Source organism: Acinonyx jubatus, chromosome A1 (assembly GCF_027475565.1).
Source record: "Acinonyx jubatus isolate Ajub_Pintada_27869175 chromosome A1, VMU_Ajub_asm_v1.0, whole genome shotgun sequence".
NCBI lineage: Eukaryota > Metazoa > Chordata > Mammalia > Carnivora > Felidae > Acinonyx > Acinonyx jubatus.
This window is the reverse complement of record NC_069380.1, coordinates 194,596,655-194,615,658: the sequence shown is the minus strand read 5'-3', so window position 1 is coordinate 194,615,658 and position 19,004 is coordinate 194,596,655. Positions and strand designations below refer to the sequence as shown.

The following is a 19,004-nucleotide window of genomic DNA, read 5'->3' as shown; positions in this document are numbered from 1 at the left end:
CAGGCCCGGCCTTACCACTTACTGGTTGCGCAGCCTCACTTCTCTGAGCCTCCGCTCCCTCCCTCCATGGGGCGCAGTTAGCAACGCTATGTCCCTCCCGTGCAGTGTCTGAGGATTAAACGGGAGGGCGCGCCCTAACTGCCCTGCACACAGTAACTGCTCGGCCCTCGGGAGGCTTCTCTCAGGTTCACTGCCCGGAGCTCCCTCCGCCAGCCAGCCGCACTTGAGAAATGCTGTGTGACTCTCCCTGGACCACCCACCACCTGCTGCCTGCCGGGCCCTTCCTGGCTGCAAAAGCCATCATGGGCACGAGGTGTCTCCTTGCTACCCATCTGCTTCTCCCAGCGTTGCTTGGTTCCCACCTTCTCCTTTGCTCTGCCTGGACTTTTGTGACCATGCCTCCATTACACAAGAACATTTTTAGAAGTCAGGGTCCCATGTTAGGAATCCCGTTAACAAGCAGGGAAAAACATTCAAAAAGTTGTTAACAAAGCTTGGGTCCTGCAACTCCCGCATTTCAATGCCGAGAACTCACTCACAACCTGATTGTGCTCGCTTTAGAAACAACTGCAACAAACCTCAAATTGGAAGCCGAAGAGGCTTTCGAAGCAGGAATGCTGCCACAAACAGACACTGGCTGATAGCAGCAAGAAGGAATCTCTGGGACCTCAGCACAAAATGACAGACCCAAAGGACGGGAGGGAGGAATGGACAAGAGGGGCAGACTTAGCAAATCCGAGGTCATTCATTGAAGGCTGGCAATTCTCAGAAAGGTGTGGTTGGGGGGGGGGGGGGGGTAATGCCCCAAGATGCTTTCTGGGAGTCCACGCAGTCAAAACTACTTTTATATAGTACTCAGACCCCATATGTCTTTATTTATTTATTTATTTATTTATATGTTTATTTTTGAGAGAGACAGAGAGAGACAGAGGGCTAGCAGGGGAGGGGCAGATAGAGAGAGAGGGAGACACAGAATCCAAAGCAGTCTCTAAGGCTCTGAGCTGTCAGCACAGAGCCCAACGCGGGGCTCGAACTCATGAACCGTGAGCTCATGACCTGAGCCGAAATCAGACATTTAACCAACTGAGCCACCCAGGTGCCCCACTATTATTATTATTTTAGAGAGAGAGAGTGCGTGTGCTCAGGGGAGGGCCAGAAGGAGGAGAGCGAGCGTCTCGAGAAGGCTCCACACCTAGCACAGAGCTGGGTGTGGGCGGGGCTTGATCTCACGACTGTGAGATCATGAGCCGAGGTGAAATCAAGAGTTGGACGCTCAACTGACTGAACCACCCAGGCGCCCCCTGCCCCCCCCCCCCGTATGTGTTTTTTCACTTCCATTCTTTCATGTTTGCAGTGGAGTTTTCCAGAGGTTGTGTCGTATGTGATGATGCGACAGCTCTGAAAGCTAACGGGATGTGTGCCTGTGTATTCTCCTGGTTTAAAACGTTCTCAGCCTTAATTTGTAATACAGTCAAGATCGACAGATATAACCCACATAGAACCAAAGTTCTTGGGAGTCCTTGATAATCTTTTCGATTGTGCAAAGGAGTCCCCAGGCCAGAAAGTTGCAGAGCCACTGGTAGAGGGCTAAACAGTCACTGTGCCCCATGGCCTTGACATTCCCACATGATAGCAGAGCCGTGTCGGGAATTTTCGAATACGAACCATGGCTGCGAGCCGCAAGAAAGCTGCCATGGTCCCCTGCGGTGCCTTCCTGGTAACATTTAGCATGGCCTCCCTTGTGTGTAATGACGTGGGTATACGATAAGGTGTGTGTGTGAGAGAGAGAGAGACAGAGACAGAGAGACAGAGAAGAGAGAGACGGAGAGGGAGCATACCCACTGGAACAACGTCTTATTCATTTTCGAATCCCCCGAGTGGCGTGTAATCAGGCTCAGTAAATAATTTTAGAACCGAGTTAACTTTCAATATATCTGATGAAGGTGCCAGACAGGTCTGTGACTCCATTTGTAAAGATTTCCTTTGCAACACCTAAAATTTACCTAAAATGATGTTATGATTTTAAGTGGTTTCCTGCTTCCAGGAGGGAAACCCACCCACCTAGAAGCCTCGCTCAGGCGGCAGTGCAGGGGCTCGGGCCCTGGAGGAAGCAGGGCCTCCAGGTCCCTTGCACTTGGGCTGTGGAGGCGAGCGGCGCCCCCTGCCGTCGTGCGACTCAACAGCTCCAGGAATCACACAAACGTAGAATCAGCCTGGCTTCACCTCTTTCAAGCGGTGCAGCCATCCCACAGCCTTCCTCGGCCTCAGTGCCTCAGTTCGAGGGCATCCCAGCGCGACCTGCTCGCAGATGAGCTGTGCCGTGCTCGCAAAGCCCCTGCCTCAGCGCCCCGCGGCAGAGGGAGCTCAGTGTAGGTGACAGGATCGGCCTTCGGCTCATTTACAACAAATCTGAGGTGACGAGGGAATGCCACAGAGAGACTGCCACGGCCACACCACGTTTTTCCAACGACTGCCGCTATCTGTATGTAAGATTTCTATTTTTACAAAAAAGGTCCTGATGTGGTCATCTGTGCGTGGAGCCTGGGCACTGAGCAGGCCCCAGACTAGATGCTAAGGAAGCTGAGATTCCTAGCACAGTCTACACCGTCTAGAGCCTCACGGCCTACTGAGGGAGCGGACGCTCCCAGCACAGACCAGCATGGTAAATAAATACTATAATGACAGCAGTCACAGCTGACTTGGGGTGAGCATTTACTCTGCGTGGGGCAAAGCACTTTTCACGCAGGACATGATTAATCGTCACAGTAGCCATTTAAGGCAGGTGCTGTTCTTACCCCCGTGTACAGAGGAGGAAACTGAGTCACAGGCTAAGTAATCTGCAAAGGTCCCACGATGAAGGAATGATGGAGCCTGAACTTGAACCCGGGAGTCTGGTCCCAGGGCCGGTTCTCTTGTGCACAATGCTACAGCCCCTCTGACACACCCAGTGCCTGTAACTGCAAGCCAGAGTCTGGTTGTTTCCTTAGGGGGCCCAGAGTGGAGAGAAACACGGGGGGCTGGGAGTCCAGAGGCGGTAGCCGAAGGCCTGGCTCTCCTGAGGCGTCTGTGTATTTGCAAGCACGTCACTTCTCTTCTCTGAGCCTTGGTTGCTTCCTCTAAAAAGCACGTGTGATCATGGGACCTGTCCCAAAACTTGTTGGCAGGCGTGTATAAAATACCGTAAGGCAGTATAGTGCCATGGTTGAAAGTGAGTGAGGAAACCAGGTCCAGTTGAGGCTCCACCGGCTGTGTGACCCTGGAGGAGTTATTTAACCACTCTGAGCCATAAAATGCTTGATAGTGGAGTCAAATGAGACTATACATATGACAGGCGTAGCACAGCTCACGATAACTGCTCAACGTGGTTAGCTTTTATTTTTATTTATTTTTTTAATGTATGTTTATTTGAGAGAGTGAGCGGGGGAGGGGCAAGGAGAGATCGAGAGAGGGAGAGAGAGAGAGAAAAGCCTAAGCAGGCTCCGGCTGTCCACATAGAGCCTGATTCGGGGCTCGACCCCACGAACTAAAAGATCACGACCCGAGCCGAAATTAAGAGTCAGATGCTTAACCGGCTGAGGCACCCAGGCCTCTCAGCACGGTTAGCTCTTAGTGTTTCTACTACTGTAACGAGGCTGGTCTTTGGTCTCAGGCGCACCAAGTCCCAAGCTACCGTTTGGGACAGGGAGACATCATGACCTCATGGCTGTGGCATGCTCCGGTCTTTAAAGGACTGTGTGCTGTCGAATGTCGCAGCTCTGTGTGCTCTCAAGAAGCAGCGTCAGCAGCAGCTGGGAGCTCCCTGCCCCAGACCTGAGCCAGCCTCCGCGTTTTGACGAGATCCCGGGTCATTCCTAGATACACTCAAGTTTGAAAACCGCTGGTGAACACAGAAGGACTGGTGATAACGGTTTAGGGCCTGGGGTGGGAAGGGTTAATGTTTAGTTTGGCTCCCACCAAGGCACCGGAAACAGAAGGTTCCAGAGATTGAAGTGTATGAACTGATGAGACAGGAAGGCTCCCTTCCTGCCTGTGTGCTGGATGGCCGGGAGCTCCGGCCTGGCACCCGCACTGAGCCTCGAGCTGCAGTGACGAAGGCCCCTCGTGCTGGGGCAAAGACAGGCCCGAGAGCCTCTGCTCAGGGTTCAGCGTTGCCAGGCTGGCCTCGGGAGGGTCAGTCCTCAAGCCAAGGCCATATGGGGTCTGAGGCAGAGTGGGGGCGCCCAGAGGAGCATCAGGGTTCACTGAGGACTCTCCCTCGGGAGGCGACTGGCCAGCGGCTGGGACAGCGGTGGGAGGGCTTCTGAGGTCTCCCTGTGGCGCCTGCCCTGCTCTCCGGCCCCTGCTTCCCCGGCCTCTAGTGGACGGAGGCGGGGCCCGGATCCTGACCCGGAGCCCTGGCTGTGCTCCCTCCCCAGCGCTGGAGCAGCTGCTCCCCGAGCTCACGGGACTGCTCAGCCTCCTGGACCACGAGGACCTGAGCGACACTGCCCTGGAGAAGAAGATGGCTGTGGCCTCCATCCTGCAGAGCCTGCAGCCCCTCCCAGGTCAGCCTTTGGCACTCTGCCCCCAGCTCCTCAAGAACCTTCAGTAACTCCCCAGGGCCTGCGGCAGGAGGAAGCCTAGGGCTCGCCGCGTGGCCCACGTCCTCATCCACTCTGTTCCTTCTCCACCCTGGGCGTGTTCTTTGTACGCCTCTGCCCTCGAGCCACTGAAACTCACGTACGCAACCCACGCTCCACACACACCACGCAGCACGCACATCGCACGCCGTGTGCTCAGCGGCAGGCGTCCTCGTCCGCCCCGCGAGGTGATCACTGCGAAGTCCAGAGCTGAGTCAGCTCCGACGAGCTGTGCCGTGTCCCGCAGTGTTGGAGGGGTCTGAGTGACGGGAGGGGGGGGTCACCACCGGGTGACTCTCAGAGCCTCACTTCCGGTGACAGAACAGGCCGATGTCATCAGCAGCCCTCACAGCACTGTGGGAGGAGCCGTGGCTGGCCCACTGTGCTCGGCCCTATTTGTCCCCTGGCAGTCCCCAGAGCAGCCCCAGTGCCGGGCCCTGGGCCCCGTTTCACTTGCAGAAGGAGATGCTCAGGTACAATAAAAATAAGAACAAAGTTTGAGAACCCGGGAACTCACGCAGGGTGTGCGCGTATGCGGTCCGCGGTGCCGCGTCCCGGTGGGTTCGAGTCCCAGTAGCAGGAGGGGGAGACCGGGCCCTCCTCAGAGGCGACAGGTCCCCCTCCCTCCTCACTGCCGGCGTACTCACCCCTCTTCTCACAGCCAAAGAAGTCTCCTGCCTGTATGTGAACACAGCGGACCTCCACTCCGGGCCCAGCTTCGTGGAGTCCCTCTTTGAGGAGTTCGGTGAGCGGCCCTCTCCCACCCCTGCACTGGGAGCCGTCCTCCCCCTGCACGTGTGAGTCCCCTGCCCAGCCTCTGGAAGGGCCCTCGGGCGCAGTGGGGGCCCGGCTCTGACGTTGCAACGCTGAGTCACCTCGGGCAAGTCGCTTGGCCTCCCTGGGCCCTGCCAGGTCTGAAAGCCTAGTCAGAGTCTGTATGGTCATGGGAATCATCCCCCGGATTGGAGGAGAGGTAGGGATGAACGCGCAGGCCAAAGAAGGTGTGGCGCGTCCCGTGCTCTCTCCCCTGCCACTGACGTCCACCGGTAGTGGCCGCCTGGCCCCGGGGATGGGCAGTCCCTGCGCCTCCGCAGAAAGCGGAGTGGCACCGTGGGCATGGGAGCAGCCCTGATGGGCAGCGGGCAGGGCGTGGTGGCCCCTGCTCCTTCCCGAGGGCGGACAGCGCTATTCTGCATGGAGAGAGCTGCGGGTCAGGTGGAAGTCTCAGGGACTGAAAGACTGAGGGAAGACACTTTGCCTTCACTGCCCAACTCTTGAAACCCTCCAAAGCACCACACCAGGTAGGGTCTTATTGGACCCTCTTGATAACCCTGGCAGACAGACAAGGCGAGGGATTATTGGGACCGGTTTACAGGTGAGAAGGCCAAACAGGTCTCAGAGTGATGAAGTCACTTGCCCAATGTCACTAACAAAGGAGGGGGTGGAGGCCTCCTGACCCCAAATCCAGCCGCCTTCCCGTTTTACCGTGCTCATCCTTGGCTTTCTCTGCCCCAATGGCCTGACCCTTGGTAGACTGTGACCTGAGTGACCTCCGGGACTTGCCAGAGGATGACGGGGAGCCCTGCAAAGGAGCCAGCCCTGAGCCAGCCAAGAGCCCATCTCTGAGACATGTGAGTCACAGCCTGGGTTCCCACATCCTCCAGCCCTCTGTCCCTCTGAAGTGATGAGGGGAGCTTTCCCCCTAATGCCTGGGACCCTCCTGGCTGTGTAGGACCCTGTTCTGAAGGGAGAAACCGGGAGGGGGGTGCTCAGTTGGTTAAACGTCTGACTCTTGATTTTGGCTCAGGTCATGATCTCAGGGTCGTGAGATCAAGCTCTGAGTCAGGCTCTTTGCTGGGTGTGGAGCCTGCTTAGGATTCTCTCCACCCTGCTCTCTCTCAAATGAATAAATAATGAAAGAAAGAAAGAGAAAAAGGAAGGAAGGAAGGACGGAAGGAAGGAAGGAAAGAAAGAGAAAGAAAAAGAAAAGAAAAGAAAGAAAGGAAAGAAGGAAAAGGAAGGAAGGAAGGAAGGAAGGGAGGGAGGAAGGAAGGGAGAAACAGGCTGTGACAATATTTCACTGGCTCATGATGTGCTCACTGTGCCCATGCTGAGCAGGGATGATGCAGTGAACTGACCCTTCCCTTTAAGCACATGGGATGCTCCCCACCCCAACTTCTGATTGCCGTGATAATTAACATGGAGTGTGGGGAATGCTCTGGACCAGGAGTTGGTGGCCCTCTGCCCTCCCCCCTGCGGCTGTGTGGTCTTGGGCAAAGCACCTTTCCTTTCTGAGCCTATCACCTATAAAATAAAGGTTTGGATCATGTCTAGGGTTCCCAGCCTTTGTCCAAGGAATTGAGGGAAGGGGCCCATAATCACATCAAACATTATCTGTCAGCTACCTAATTCACTATCATCATCACCATCCAGTGGTACCAATTGCTGACCCCTTATGGCGTCCTTTACACGCTCCCAACAACTGATGGAGGTTGGCGCCATTAATGTCCCCGTTTTACAGGTAAAGAAACTGAGGCTTAGAGTAAGTGACATGTCAGTGTCCCACCACTAGTAAGAGATGGAGCCTAATCCTGGTAGAGCAGGGGTTCCCTGGCCCCAGAGCCTAAGGCATTATTGCCTCGCTAAGTCACACGCGTTCCATTTACTTGTCCTGCTGTTCCTCACCTGAATAGAGATGGGTTCCAGAGTATTGCAGAAGTCACTGTAGCTTTTGATAATTCTGCACGTGCTTAATCAAAAGCACTAACTACGTCTCTGTGGCAGCCCACACAGCTTTTAGATATTACAGAGAAGCCCTGATGCTTCAACAAGTTGGGCAAGGAGGAGAGAACCAAGCAAACGTGTCGGCAAACAGCTTCCCACCTCTGCCCTTCTGCTACTCTGTCACAAGTTATGGCTTCCGTTCAGAAACGGTTCCTAGGGGCTCCGGCCTCCCCCTGCCCCAGCCTCGTCCCGTCCCTCCGCCTGTTCCCTCTGCTCTCCTGGCCGCCTAGGTCTCATCCACCTCCTTTGTCCCCCTTCAGGCAGCCGATCTGCCTCCACCGCTTCCCAACAGGCCCCCACCTGAGGACTACTATGAAGAGGCCCTTCCCCTGGGACCGGGCAAGTCCCCTGAGTACATCAGCTCCCACAGTAAGTTCTCGTCCCCTGCGGGACTGTCCTGCTGGGGCTGGCATTCCAAGGCCAGCACCGTCCAGCCCCGCCTACGTCCTGAGAACCTGGCCTCTCTAATGGTGGCCTGGGAAGGCGGTCAGTGGGCATGGCCCCAGGGATCAGGGGCTTAGGTTCCAATCCCAGTTCTGTGCGGCCTTGGACAACTCCCTTCCCTGCCCTGAAAATAAGAAAGGGGCTGGATCCATGGATATAGATGTGCCTGGATGGAGGTGCACAAATGACCGCTGCATCCTGGGTCCTGGCACTGAACCTGCTGCTGGCCTAAGTGCTCCTCCTCGGTGGACTGGTGAGACGGTTCGTACTTAGCAGGACCGCATCTTCTAGGTGGGCGAGGTTACAAAGTCAGTGCCTAGGATAAAAAAAGCACATGGCTGAAATCAAAAGGTCTCCCATGTAGAGGGTGGTCACCCCAGGGAATTCACAAAACGATGTAGGAAGTTATAGAAGCTTTACTTATATTTAGCTCAACACTTCTTTTAAAAACTTTCCATGTCAATGTTTTAGAGTTCTAGTCTTTGTAATCTAATAATAGCATAATGCTTGTAAACAGTCTATACATATAAGAGAGGGACATATATGTATATAATTTGCCCATAAATAAATGGAAGTACATTATATGATTACATTTTTACTGATAGGTGGACCCGATAAAATAATTTAGAGGGCACTGGTGCAAATTACACTTGAAAAATCTCTTAAATCGGCCACAAAGAGTCTCTGCTTTTGACCGACCTCTTAATGGGTTTCCTCCTGCAGTGAGACAAATGGGTGTTTCTCTGAGGATCAGAGAAGTCACTGGCTTGGATCTAGGAACTTCACATGACACACAAGAGACTCTATCCTGGTCTTTGTGTGCCCCAGCATTCGTAGTTGAACTTGTATGAGATAATGTTTATGCAATGCTATCCTGTCATTCAGTAGCTCAGTGGAATATCTTCCAACCGCCAAAAAATAAATAAAATAGGTCTGTCTGTGCCGATCAGAAATGAATTCCAAGATACAGCCACTGAAAAATATTCAAACGCTGCAGAATACTGCATTTAATAAGATTCCATTTGTTCCTTGATGGGATACATGCATCCCTGCATTCATTTAAAAAAATTTTTTTTAATATTTATTTATTTTTGAGACAGAGAGAGACAGAGCATGAATGGGGGAGGAGCAGAGAGAGAGGGAGACACAGAATCGGAAGCAGGCTCCAGGCTCTGAGCCATCAGCCCAGAGCCTGACGCGGGGCTCGAACTCACGGACCGTGAGATCGTGACCTGAGCTGAAGTCGGACACTCAACCGACTGAGCCACCCAGGCGCCCCATCTGCATTCATTTAAATGACTCTCCTGGGATATGCAAGAAACTGTCAACAGCATTCTCCTGTGGGAATTGAATGGAAATCTGGGTGAAGGGAACATACTTTCCCATTCATACTCTTTTGTACTGATTGTGCTTTTCACCCTGGGCATATTTTCTGTATTGTAACAAAATACACATAACGTGAAATGGACCATGTCAACCATTTGACGGGTGTGCAATCAGTGGCATTTAGTACATTCACAGGACTGTGCAGCCAGTTCCCACACCTTTTCATCACTCAAAGAGGAAACGCCATCCCCGTTAAGCAGTCGTTCTTGTTCGCCTTCCCCCTGCGCCCCTGGCAACCACCAGTCTGCTTTCCGCCCCTGTGGATTTGCCTATTCTGAATATTTCACGTGAATAGCATCATACAATGTGTGGCCTTTTGCGTCTGGCTCATTTCCCTTTAGCGTAGTGTTCCCAAGGTTAATCTGCGTCACTGCGTGTACCAGCCCTCATTTGCTCTTTATGGCCAAGTAATATTCCAGTGTAGGGAGAGACCACGTTTTGTTTAGTCTTTCATCAGTTGATGGACGCCTGGGTTCTCTCCACCTCTGGGCTACTGCGGTATATTATTTTCACCACTAATAAACTAGTTAAAGCAGAGTGGAGTGCTGGGGTTGAACCAGGGGATCAGTGGCTGTCTTCAGCCTTGAGATTCTTGGTGTCTGTGGGGCTCCAAGTGGCGGTTTGTGTGGGAAGCAGGTGACTTTGTTCTGTTCTCCACTTGAGGACAGGGGAGGAGGGTGGAGACAAAGTGCTGCCGGGCCCTGAATCCCAGGTCAAGCCCCTCAGCTGGGTGAAGCCCCTCCACCTCCCCAGGGAGCTCACGGCTCCCCTCAGATGAGGCAGCAGGGATCCTGGGGCAGGAGGGAAAGGCGGGCCTCAGGAAGGGTCAGGGAGCTTGACCAGGGAGAGGCCGCCAAGCCCATCAGGGAATATCCTTCCTCTGACCCGATGTCCAGCCCTGCCAGGTGTTCAAGAGCATTGCTCCGGGTGTCCCCTCCCTCTTCCCCGTCACACCTCCCCCCACCATCCACCTCACAGGATGTTGCCAGCATCTGAGGCTTCAGAGAACCTGCTGGGAAGGGCAGGCTGGGGCCATCACTTGGGAGCTAGCACTGGGTATCCCAGTCGCTGGGAATTCGAGTGCTGCTGTTCTCAGGAAACAGATGGATGGTAGGGGCTGGGAGCCCAGAGCAGCACGTTGCAGAACAGTGTGGTTTGACAGCCAGTTGTACTGGGTGAAGAAGGAAGGCTTCCTGGAGGAGGGTATGTGCCCCTATTCCCTGAGCGGGCAACCTCAGTTCTTATCCAGGCTCTGTCACTAGCAAACTGTGTAGAGCCTCAGTTTCCTCATCTGTAAAATGGGGCTGATACCTATCTCCCTGCATTATGGGAATCAAAGGAGGTGAAAATAATAATGGCATCTAGCATCCGTCTAGCACATTCTGTGTGCCAGGCACTGTGCTAAGAGCTTATATGCATTTTATCACTCATCCAAGGTGGGCACTGTTCACATCACTCTAGGGTGAAGACCCTGAAATGCAGAGAAACTGTGGGATTTTTCCCCCCAAGGTCACTAAACAAATGGTGGCGACAAATTTGATCTCAAATCTGATCCAACCCAAAGCACGTGCCCTTAACCCACTGGCCTTCAGAGCATGCCCCAGTGACCATCTGGATCAAAGTAATCTTAACTGTTGAAAAAAAACATCCGATTTCTTGAACTTCCGTATAGTTGTTATTTTTCCATGTTTTGTAATGCCCTATTAAATAGGCTTTTTAAAAAAAAAAATGCAGATTCCTCAGCTCAGCCCACACCAGTGAATCAGAATCTCTGGGGGTACAGCCCGGGCATCTGCATTTTAAAGAGACCCCGGTAGTTCCGATGCAGAATGCAGTTTAAGATAGCCCCCACCCCTGCGCTGTGCTGCCAGCTCAGTGGGAATGTGCTGGGAAAATTCCACGTAGACGGCTGTTGTGGTCACTGTTGCAAGCACTACCATTATCTTCTTTAGTCCAGTTCCTCCGTGGTATAGCCACACACGCACACACGCACACACACACACCAATGCTGTGGGATCACTGAGGAGGGGCTGACTATTCTCTGCCCGAGAAGGTCAGAAGAAAGATCTTTGATCTGGGTATTGAAGGATGAGTAGGAGTTCTCCAGCAAAAGCTAAGACAGCACACAGAATAGCGTGAACACAGCCTGGAGGTGTGACAGGGCCCAGCAGGGCAGCTCCTGGTCACAGGAGCACAGAGAGCATGTGGGGAGCTAGAGCAGAGAGGAGGCCCCTCACCACGGCCAGGGAGCTGCGGGGAGCTGCACTGTCTCTCCCCCAAGCAGGGCCAGGGTGTCTGGGGTCTTCCCCAGCCACAGCCCCTGCAGCCTGCCTGTCTCTCTCCAAGGTGCTGCTCCCTCTACCAACCCCACAGATGGCTGCAGCCCAGCCCACTCCATCATGGACGGCTACTACGAGGATGCAGACAGCAGCTACCCTGCGACCAGGATGAATGGGGAGCTAAAGAACTCCTGTAAGTACGGGGCAGGTATTCAGAAGGGTTCTGTCCTCAGAGAGCAGGCCTGACCTGATCCTTGGAATACACGTGTGTGCCAGCCCTTCTGGGTCACCACAGAAGCCCCAAGCCCTGGTACTCAGTGACTCCAGGGTTCAGTGGAAGGACCACTGGCATGGGAGTCAGGAGCCCTGGATCTAACCCTCGCCCTGATCCTTGGTGACTGACCTCGAATGAGTCATTTATTCTCTTTGAGCCTCCAGTTGCCTTCTGTATAAAATGGGGATTTGCGGGTGCTGTGAGAGCCCCTTGAGATTGTGGATGTGAAGCTGTTGGGGTAATGATAGTAGCCGATGTTCACTGAGTGCCTGCCGAGTGCCAGGCACTGGGCTGAACGCTCTGCATTCACTGATGCTCACAGCCGGATGAGGTAGATACTGTCCTTCATTATGACCATGTTACCGATAAGAAAGCTGGACTCTGAGAAGTGAAGTCACCGAGATCACAAGGCCAGTGGTAAATCTATACAGCATGGTGCCCATGCGGGGGTTAGCGATCACCACGATCACACCTCACGCCCACCCCCTCCTGGTCCTGGGACCCCGGGGCAAGGACATCTGCACAAGGGTATGGAGGTGCCTCCCAGGCAATGACACAGTAGCGGGTCCTTTCCTGTGGTTCCTGCAGACAACGACTCTGACGCGATGAGCAGCTCCTACGAGTCCTACGAAGAGGAGGAGGAGGAAGGGAAAGGGCCACAGCCCACGCACCAGTGGCCCTCGGAGGAGGCCTCTATGCACCTGGTGAGGGACTGCAGGATATGTGCCTTCCTGCTGCGGAAAAAGCGCTTCGGGCAATGGGCCAAGCAGCTGACCGTCATCAAGGAGGACCAGCTCCTGGTGAGTGGCTGCGGATATGTGCCTCTGGGCCTCACGTGGCCTTACGTGTGTGTGTGTGTGTGTGTGTGTGTGTGTGTGTGTGTGTGTGTGCAGGCATGTCTGCCTCAGTTCCTCTGGGCTTGCTTTGTGCACAGAGGCTCTCCCACTAGAGCAGAATGGAAACACACACACACACACATATTCAAAGACCTGATAAAGACGTTGCCAAGTTTTGTTTTGCCAGGAATGAATTTTTGATCACTTAACATTATTTTATTTTTTTTTAGAGACAGAGGGAAAGTGTACAAGCAGGGGATGGGGGGGGGGAGAGAGAGAGAAAGAGAGAGAAAGAGCATGAGCACAGGAGAGGCAGAGAGAGAAAGAATCCCAAGCAGCCTCCATACTGTCAGCACAGAGCCAGACGTAGGGGCTAGAACTTATGAACCGTGAGATCATGACCTGAGCCAAAATCAAGAGTCAGACACTTAACTGACTGAGCCACCCAGGCACCCCAGTCACTTTAAAACAATGTTTGTTGTTTTCATTAGGCAAGTAAATGTGTTCATTTATAAAACTAGAGAAAAACATGATGAAAACCATTTTTCAAAAGCCACCTACAATCCCATTGATCAAGGGCTAACCACTGTTAAGTTTTAATATACATATTTCCACCCTCATTTCCACACATCTGTCTTTTCTAAAACTGAGCCCATTGTAACCAAGCACTTACAATGGAACTTGCTTTCTTAGTTTTTTTCTTTTTTAATTTGCCATCATTTTGTAAAAGAAAATGTACCTTTAATTCCAGAGTAGGAATGCGGACATAATTCAAAAATATTCATAGCTGTTTAACCCCAAGTCTGTTGACAAGCCTTGCCCAACAGGTACTCATTTGAAACATGACATTTTTTTCATCCTGGAGCAGTGAGAAGCTCACCCCAGGCCAGAACCAGTCCCAAGGTCATGACCCTTCTTCCCACTCCTTAGGCCATTTTTTTTCTTGACATACTGCATTGGTTAGGATCTCCAACACAATGTAAATGTCAGTGGAAGAGCAGGCGCCCTTGTCTCAGTCCAGAGCTCAAAGGGAGAGTTACAAAGTTCACTATTAAGGCTGATATTTGCTGTGACAGGTCTGTAGAAGGTCTTTATTATCACATTAAGGAAGTCCCCCCTCTGTAGGTCTAGTTTGCTCATTTATACTACAGATGGGTGGGGAATTTTATCAAATGCCTATTCTGTGTCTATTGATAGATGTGGCTTTTCTTTTTTTTCTACTTATATGATGAATTATAGTGTTGGTTTTTAAAGGCTAGTGCACTCTTGCAATCCCAGAATAAATAAAGAATAAATAAAGTCTTGATACAGTATGCTTTTTATATGTGTCAGATTCCATTTGCTAATTTTTTTGTAGGGCTTTTGCAACCAGGTTGAGATGAGCTTATCATTTTTCTTTTTTGGAATGTCATTGTCAGGTCTCAGTATCAAGGTAATGCTGGCTTCATAATAAGAATTGGGAAGTGATAATCATTGATAAACCATTGAGAAACCAAGCCCAGTCTTCCATCGCGCCTAGAATTCTCTCTCCCACATTCCTGCTAGGTAGCCCATTAGGAGCACAGAGCTGGCTTCCTCCCGAGCCAGGCTGTGTCTTCTCTGGTTCTTTAGAATGGTCTTCCTAGTTTTATGCTAAAATCTGCCTCTTCCTGATGGGTGGTTGTGCCCCTGGGACCCCGCAGTAGCCCTTGAGATCTGAAGATTGTCCAAAAATGCCCCCTTTCCAGACTACCCTTCTCTGGGATGAATAGCCACAGCCTCTGTCTTCATGCAGTGCCCACAGCTGGGCTTGGTGGGGGAGGTCTCTGTGGGGTAGGTCGAGCTCCCCCAAGTCCTCCTCCGCCCTCCCCTCCAGAAGGGTGACCCCGTCTCTTCCTGCCCAGTGCTACAAAAGCTCCAAGGACCGGCAGCCGCATCTGAGGCTGGCACTGGATATCTGCAGCGTCATCTACGTGCCCAAGGACAGCCGGCACAAGAGGCATGAGCTGCGCTTCTCCCAGGGGGCTACTGAGGTGCTGGTGCTGGCACTACAGAGCCGGGAGCAAGCCGAGGAGTGGCTCAAGGTACTGTGCCCTCTCTGCCCCACCCCTCCCGCCCCTCCTTCCTCTCTTCCCAGGCCCGGCTCTCAGCACAGTGGGCTCTCATCCCTGGGAGAGCAGGCCTAGCTCAGGGGAGGGGTGGTGATCGGCGACCTGTGCATGGCGAGGGCTTAGCTCGTGGAAGTGGGCTCAGACATCTCCAGGAGACAGACCCCAGGCTGGAGTCCTGCCTTCCTTCTAGTTACTTGAATCCTCTTTCTGACACCCTTACTGTGGGCTTGTCCAGGCTGCACATGTGTACCTCCTGGAATGGGGAGCTTGATATCTTTCAAGGAAGCTAATTTTATCAGTAGATAAAGCTAATCCTTAAAAAAAATAAAAAGAAGAAACAAAAACAAAAAACAGGAAAACTCCTTCCTGTCTTAGGTGAAATGTGCATGCTTGCAACCTCACCTGTGGTCCGGCTTCTGCATCTTGCCTCTGACTGCAGAACAATTAGAGTTACCTTATGCTGAGCACTTAACTTCGTGCCATGTGTTGCACTAAGAGCTTCACATCCATGACCTCATTTACTGTTTGCAATAGGACTATTATCGTTCCCATTGTACAGATGAGGAAACTGAGACACAGGAATCTGACGTGACTTGCCAAAGGTCACACAACCGAGTGGTTTGAGCCAGGATTAGAAGCTGACAAGGAAATCTCCTCCAAAGGCCATAGGCAGGGTGCCATAGTGATGACAGGGGAGGACTCTGGTGGCGCACGGACTTGAGTTCAAGTCCCAGGCCTAAGTGGCACTTACTGGCTATGTGATCTTCTGCAAATGACTTTGCCTATCTGTGCCTCAGTTTGCTCTTCTGTAAAATGGTTCTTGTAAAGATTCTAGAGAGCATTTAATAGGGTGCCCCCTAGGCAGGAAGTACTTAGTAACTGTGAGTGATCACTGTGGGATGGTGGTGGGGTCCCTATCCCCAGTCCCTTACCGCCAGCCATGTCCCTGCACCCTGCCCCTCTTTCACTCCGACACCTTTCTGCCTTTTCCTCTGATCTTTCTGCTGAAACAAAGCAACCAGACACCTTCCTCCCTCCCTAGCCTCCCTTCCTTCCTGTGACAACCAGCTGTCCCCTGGGATGTTTAGTGTTGCTCATTATCTTTGTCTCAGGAGGGGAAGGAAGTGAGAGAACCTGCTTTCTGGGGGAGCCTCTGCCCTCCAGGGGCCGGGTGGGTCAGCAGAAGGAGCCCTAGACTGGAGATTGAGACTAAAGACTGAGCCTGGACTGGGGACAGTCTTGACATCCCGATGCTGGCAGGTCATTAGTCCAGAGGTTAAGGTCAGGCAACCATGGCTTCATTCTCAGAGCCCCATCATCCTAATCTGTGACATGGGGATCCCACTTGTCCCTGCCCCTCAAGGCTGCTATGGGGATACAGTGGGATAACCCACGTAAAGCCACGGATTGGTGAGCAACCAGTGGCGGCCAATCTGATTTCATGCTCAGGTCATGTGAATGCCATGGAATCTCAGCTCCCACATCTTCAAAATGGAGGAGACGACCCCGGCCACCCTACAGGCTGATGCGGAGGTTCCGCACGGTCACAGAAGACAGTCCCTCACACTTGTGCAGGGCGTCCTGGTTCACGTGGCCCTTCACACCCACGATCGCACTGGTCCTCAGGCAACCCAAGGACGTAAGCAGAGGGCCAGTATTATCCCCATGTTACAGACAGGGAAGGCGAAGCCCAGAGGAGAAAATGGCTTTCGCAAAGCCACACAACTAATTAGCAACAGAGCCAGGTCTAGAAGCCACGCCTCTTGTTTCCCAGCCCCCTGACTTTTCGATTCAAGGGGTAGACACAGGAGAAAGCCGTGTTCAAACCCTGATGGGCCCCATACGTGTGGCGGGAGGCCACATCGACCCATTCCTGCTGCCTCCACAGTATCCCTGCCCACCTGCTCACAGCTGTGTGTCCTCTCCACAGGTCATCCGAGAGGTGAGCAGGCCTGCCGGGGGCACAGAGGGGGCAGACATGCCCAGATCCCCAGTCCTCGTGTGCAAGCTGGACCTAGACAAGGTACATCTGTCTCCACGAGGCCTCCTCTGTGCCAGGCAGTGGTGACTCAACAGGGGCTGTGCCCCCGGGGAAATTCACAGGCTGGTGGTGAAGCCAAGCCATAGAGCTGGCACCTCAGCGTATCAATAAACGTCTACTGAATTGATGAACGCACGAATGAACGAATGCCCATGTCCAGGGTGCAGTGTGAGCCAGAGGAGGGAGTAACTAACACCGCCAGGACAGGAGGAAGTCGCGGTTGACCGGAGCCATTTAAAGCAAATTGGGAACTGTCAGAAGAGTGTGGCCCAATGGGACGCAAGCGAGGCGGTCATTTAGCGATTGCTCAGGCAGTCGGAAAGTATGTGCTTAGTGCCTTTGCTTTGCCAGGTGCCGGTGGGTGATGAAGGGACTCAGCCCCAAACCCACACACACGGGGCTCACATGATATAATAAAGGTTAGTATTCATAGAGTATGACTGTGTGGCCGACAGTGTCTCTGATGCTTTACATGAATGGCCTAATTTAATTTCCACAACAACTCTTTGATGAGTCACATTTTCAGAGGAAGAAGCTGAGGCACAGAGAGGTTTGCCCAAAGTCGCAGAGTCAGTAAGAAACAGAGCAAGGGTGTATATACCCCCCAGACACCTGGCTCTTGATGGTTTCGCCATCCCATCGCTCACGGAGGGCCAGACTGAGCTCTGCTCAGGGAGCAGGCTGGGAGCGCCGTGCGGCAGGTGCACAAGAGCCATCCTGACAGAGACACACGCTGCGCTCCCCAGGGCGGGGCAGACGCGAATGCTGGGCTGCGGGAGTGCTGGGAGGGAAGAGTACCAGGTACCCAAGGGCCTGCTCCTGTCTCAGGCGTCGGGGAAGCTTCTCCGAGAGAGCACATTTGTGAGAGTGAACAGCTAGTAAGGAAGGGCGACACTGTATGGGGGCAGAGGTGGGCCAAGGGACAGGGGCTGCTGGGGCACAGTGGAAGCAAAGCTGCAGGGTCAGCATGTAGTCCCTAAGAGAGGACAGGTAGGGGGCTCTCATGCCAGGCAGATGCTGGAGCAGTGCAACCCTACCCTCACTTGGCCCTTGACGTTAGTAGGGCCTGAAGGAAAGCAACATTGACTGCGTAAACGTGTAGACGCATACACGCACCTGCAGGTGCGTGCCGTGGTTCGGTCCCGGGCGTGTGCAGAGGAATGTTCCTGGGGCCGAGCGTATAGGGGGAGGGCAGCTCAAAATATTTAGGGGGGTGTGTTTGGAGTGGGGACATGGTATCGGTGGCTCTGTCTCTCCATGGAGTCTTGTACGTGAAGTGTCACCGTCATTAAGTCAGTTCCAAAGTGTTCAGAATGTGTTTTGTATTTGCCTTCTATCTTGATGAAAAACTTAACCACCCGTACACCATTGCAGAACAAATAGAAACAAATAACTTGTTTCACACTTGTTTCTCTCCCTGTAGGGGAGATCCATTATGCTTTTGACAGATCTGGCCCAATTCTGGCCGTTGCCATGTTTCCAGCCTTTGGAAATCGGGGGGAGCGCACGGCCTCTCCTATCTCCCCCTGCCCCCAAGTTCTGTGCGTATAGCAAAGCATCCCTGAGCCTGGTCTGGGAAGTCGTTGGCAGGAAAGGTGGAGAGGCCTCAGAGCTCTGTAATTCTTTTTAAATGGGTTGGTGCCATTTCAATCCTGTCCCAAGTCTGGCTGGCACAGTTGAGCTTTTTAGAGCAAGAGGGCAGCACTTTGCGGAAGTGTTAGAAGTGATTCGGTCTGTTGTCTGTTGGCCTTGCCATTGCACTTGGGCCGGCTCCCTGGGGAGGGTGTGCCTCAGGTGAGAAAACAGAGCCTTGGGGAGAGGAAAGGATTTTCCCACATTCTCATGACTAACGACCCCTCTCTTGTCACCACTGATATCTCCTGGTCCCTAACTATTCTGAACATGCCAACCCGTCCCTTTCTCTACATCCTGTCATCTTAGCGCCTCCCTTTCCCGCGTCTGACCTTGCCCAGGACGACACTGTCTTATGTGGCTCTTTCCCTTACAGTCTGTCCCCACTATGCCACTGGCGATCACTCCCTAAACCAGTTGCATTACATCAGTATCCCACTTAAATACCTTCCCACTTAAATGCCAAATATGGAAAACCCTGGGAATTTATTACACCTAATTGCCTGGCTCCCCAAACAGGCTGTGAGAGATTCGAAGACACGACCGTTCTAAGTCAGCATTGTCTTCCCCATACCTGGCATAGTGTCAGGACGTGAGAGTTGCTGACAAATATTTGTTA

At 52.8% G+C, this 19,004-nt stretch overlaps 1 protein-coding gene across 1 annotated transcript in view; it reads left to right on the top strand.

The window, feature by feature from the left end:
- AFAP1L1 (actin filament associated protein 1 like 1) overlaps positions 1-19,004 on the top strand; it is a 61,743-nt gene that overhangs the window by 22,246 nt on the left and 20,493 nt on the right. The window contains exons 2-9 of the mRNA XM_027076866.2: positions 4,416-4,544; positions 5,281-5,364; positions 6,153-6,250; positions 7,664-7,772; positions 11,580-11,705; positions 12,375-12,586; positions 14,506-14,685; positions 16,643-16,735. Of these exons, the coding sequence (XP_026932667.1) occupies positions 4,416-4,544; positions 5,281-5,364; positions 6,153-6,250; positions 7,664-7,772; positions 11,580-11,705; positions 12,375-12,586; positions 14,506-14,685; positions 16,643-16,735 (1,031 nt within the window). The remainder of the gene's footprint in view (positions 1-4,415; positions 4,545-5,280; positions 5,365-6,152; positions 6,251-7,663; positions 7,773-11,579; positions 11,706-12,374; positions 12,587-14,505; positions 14,686-16,642; positions 16,736-19,004) is intronic.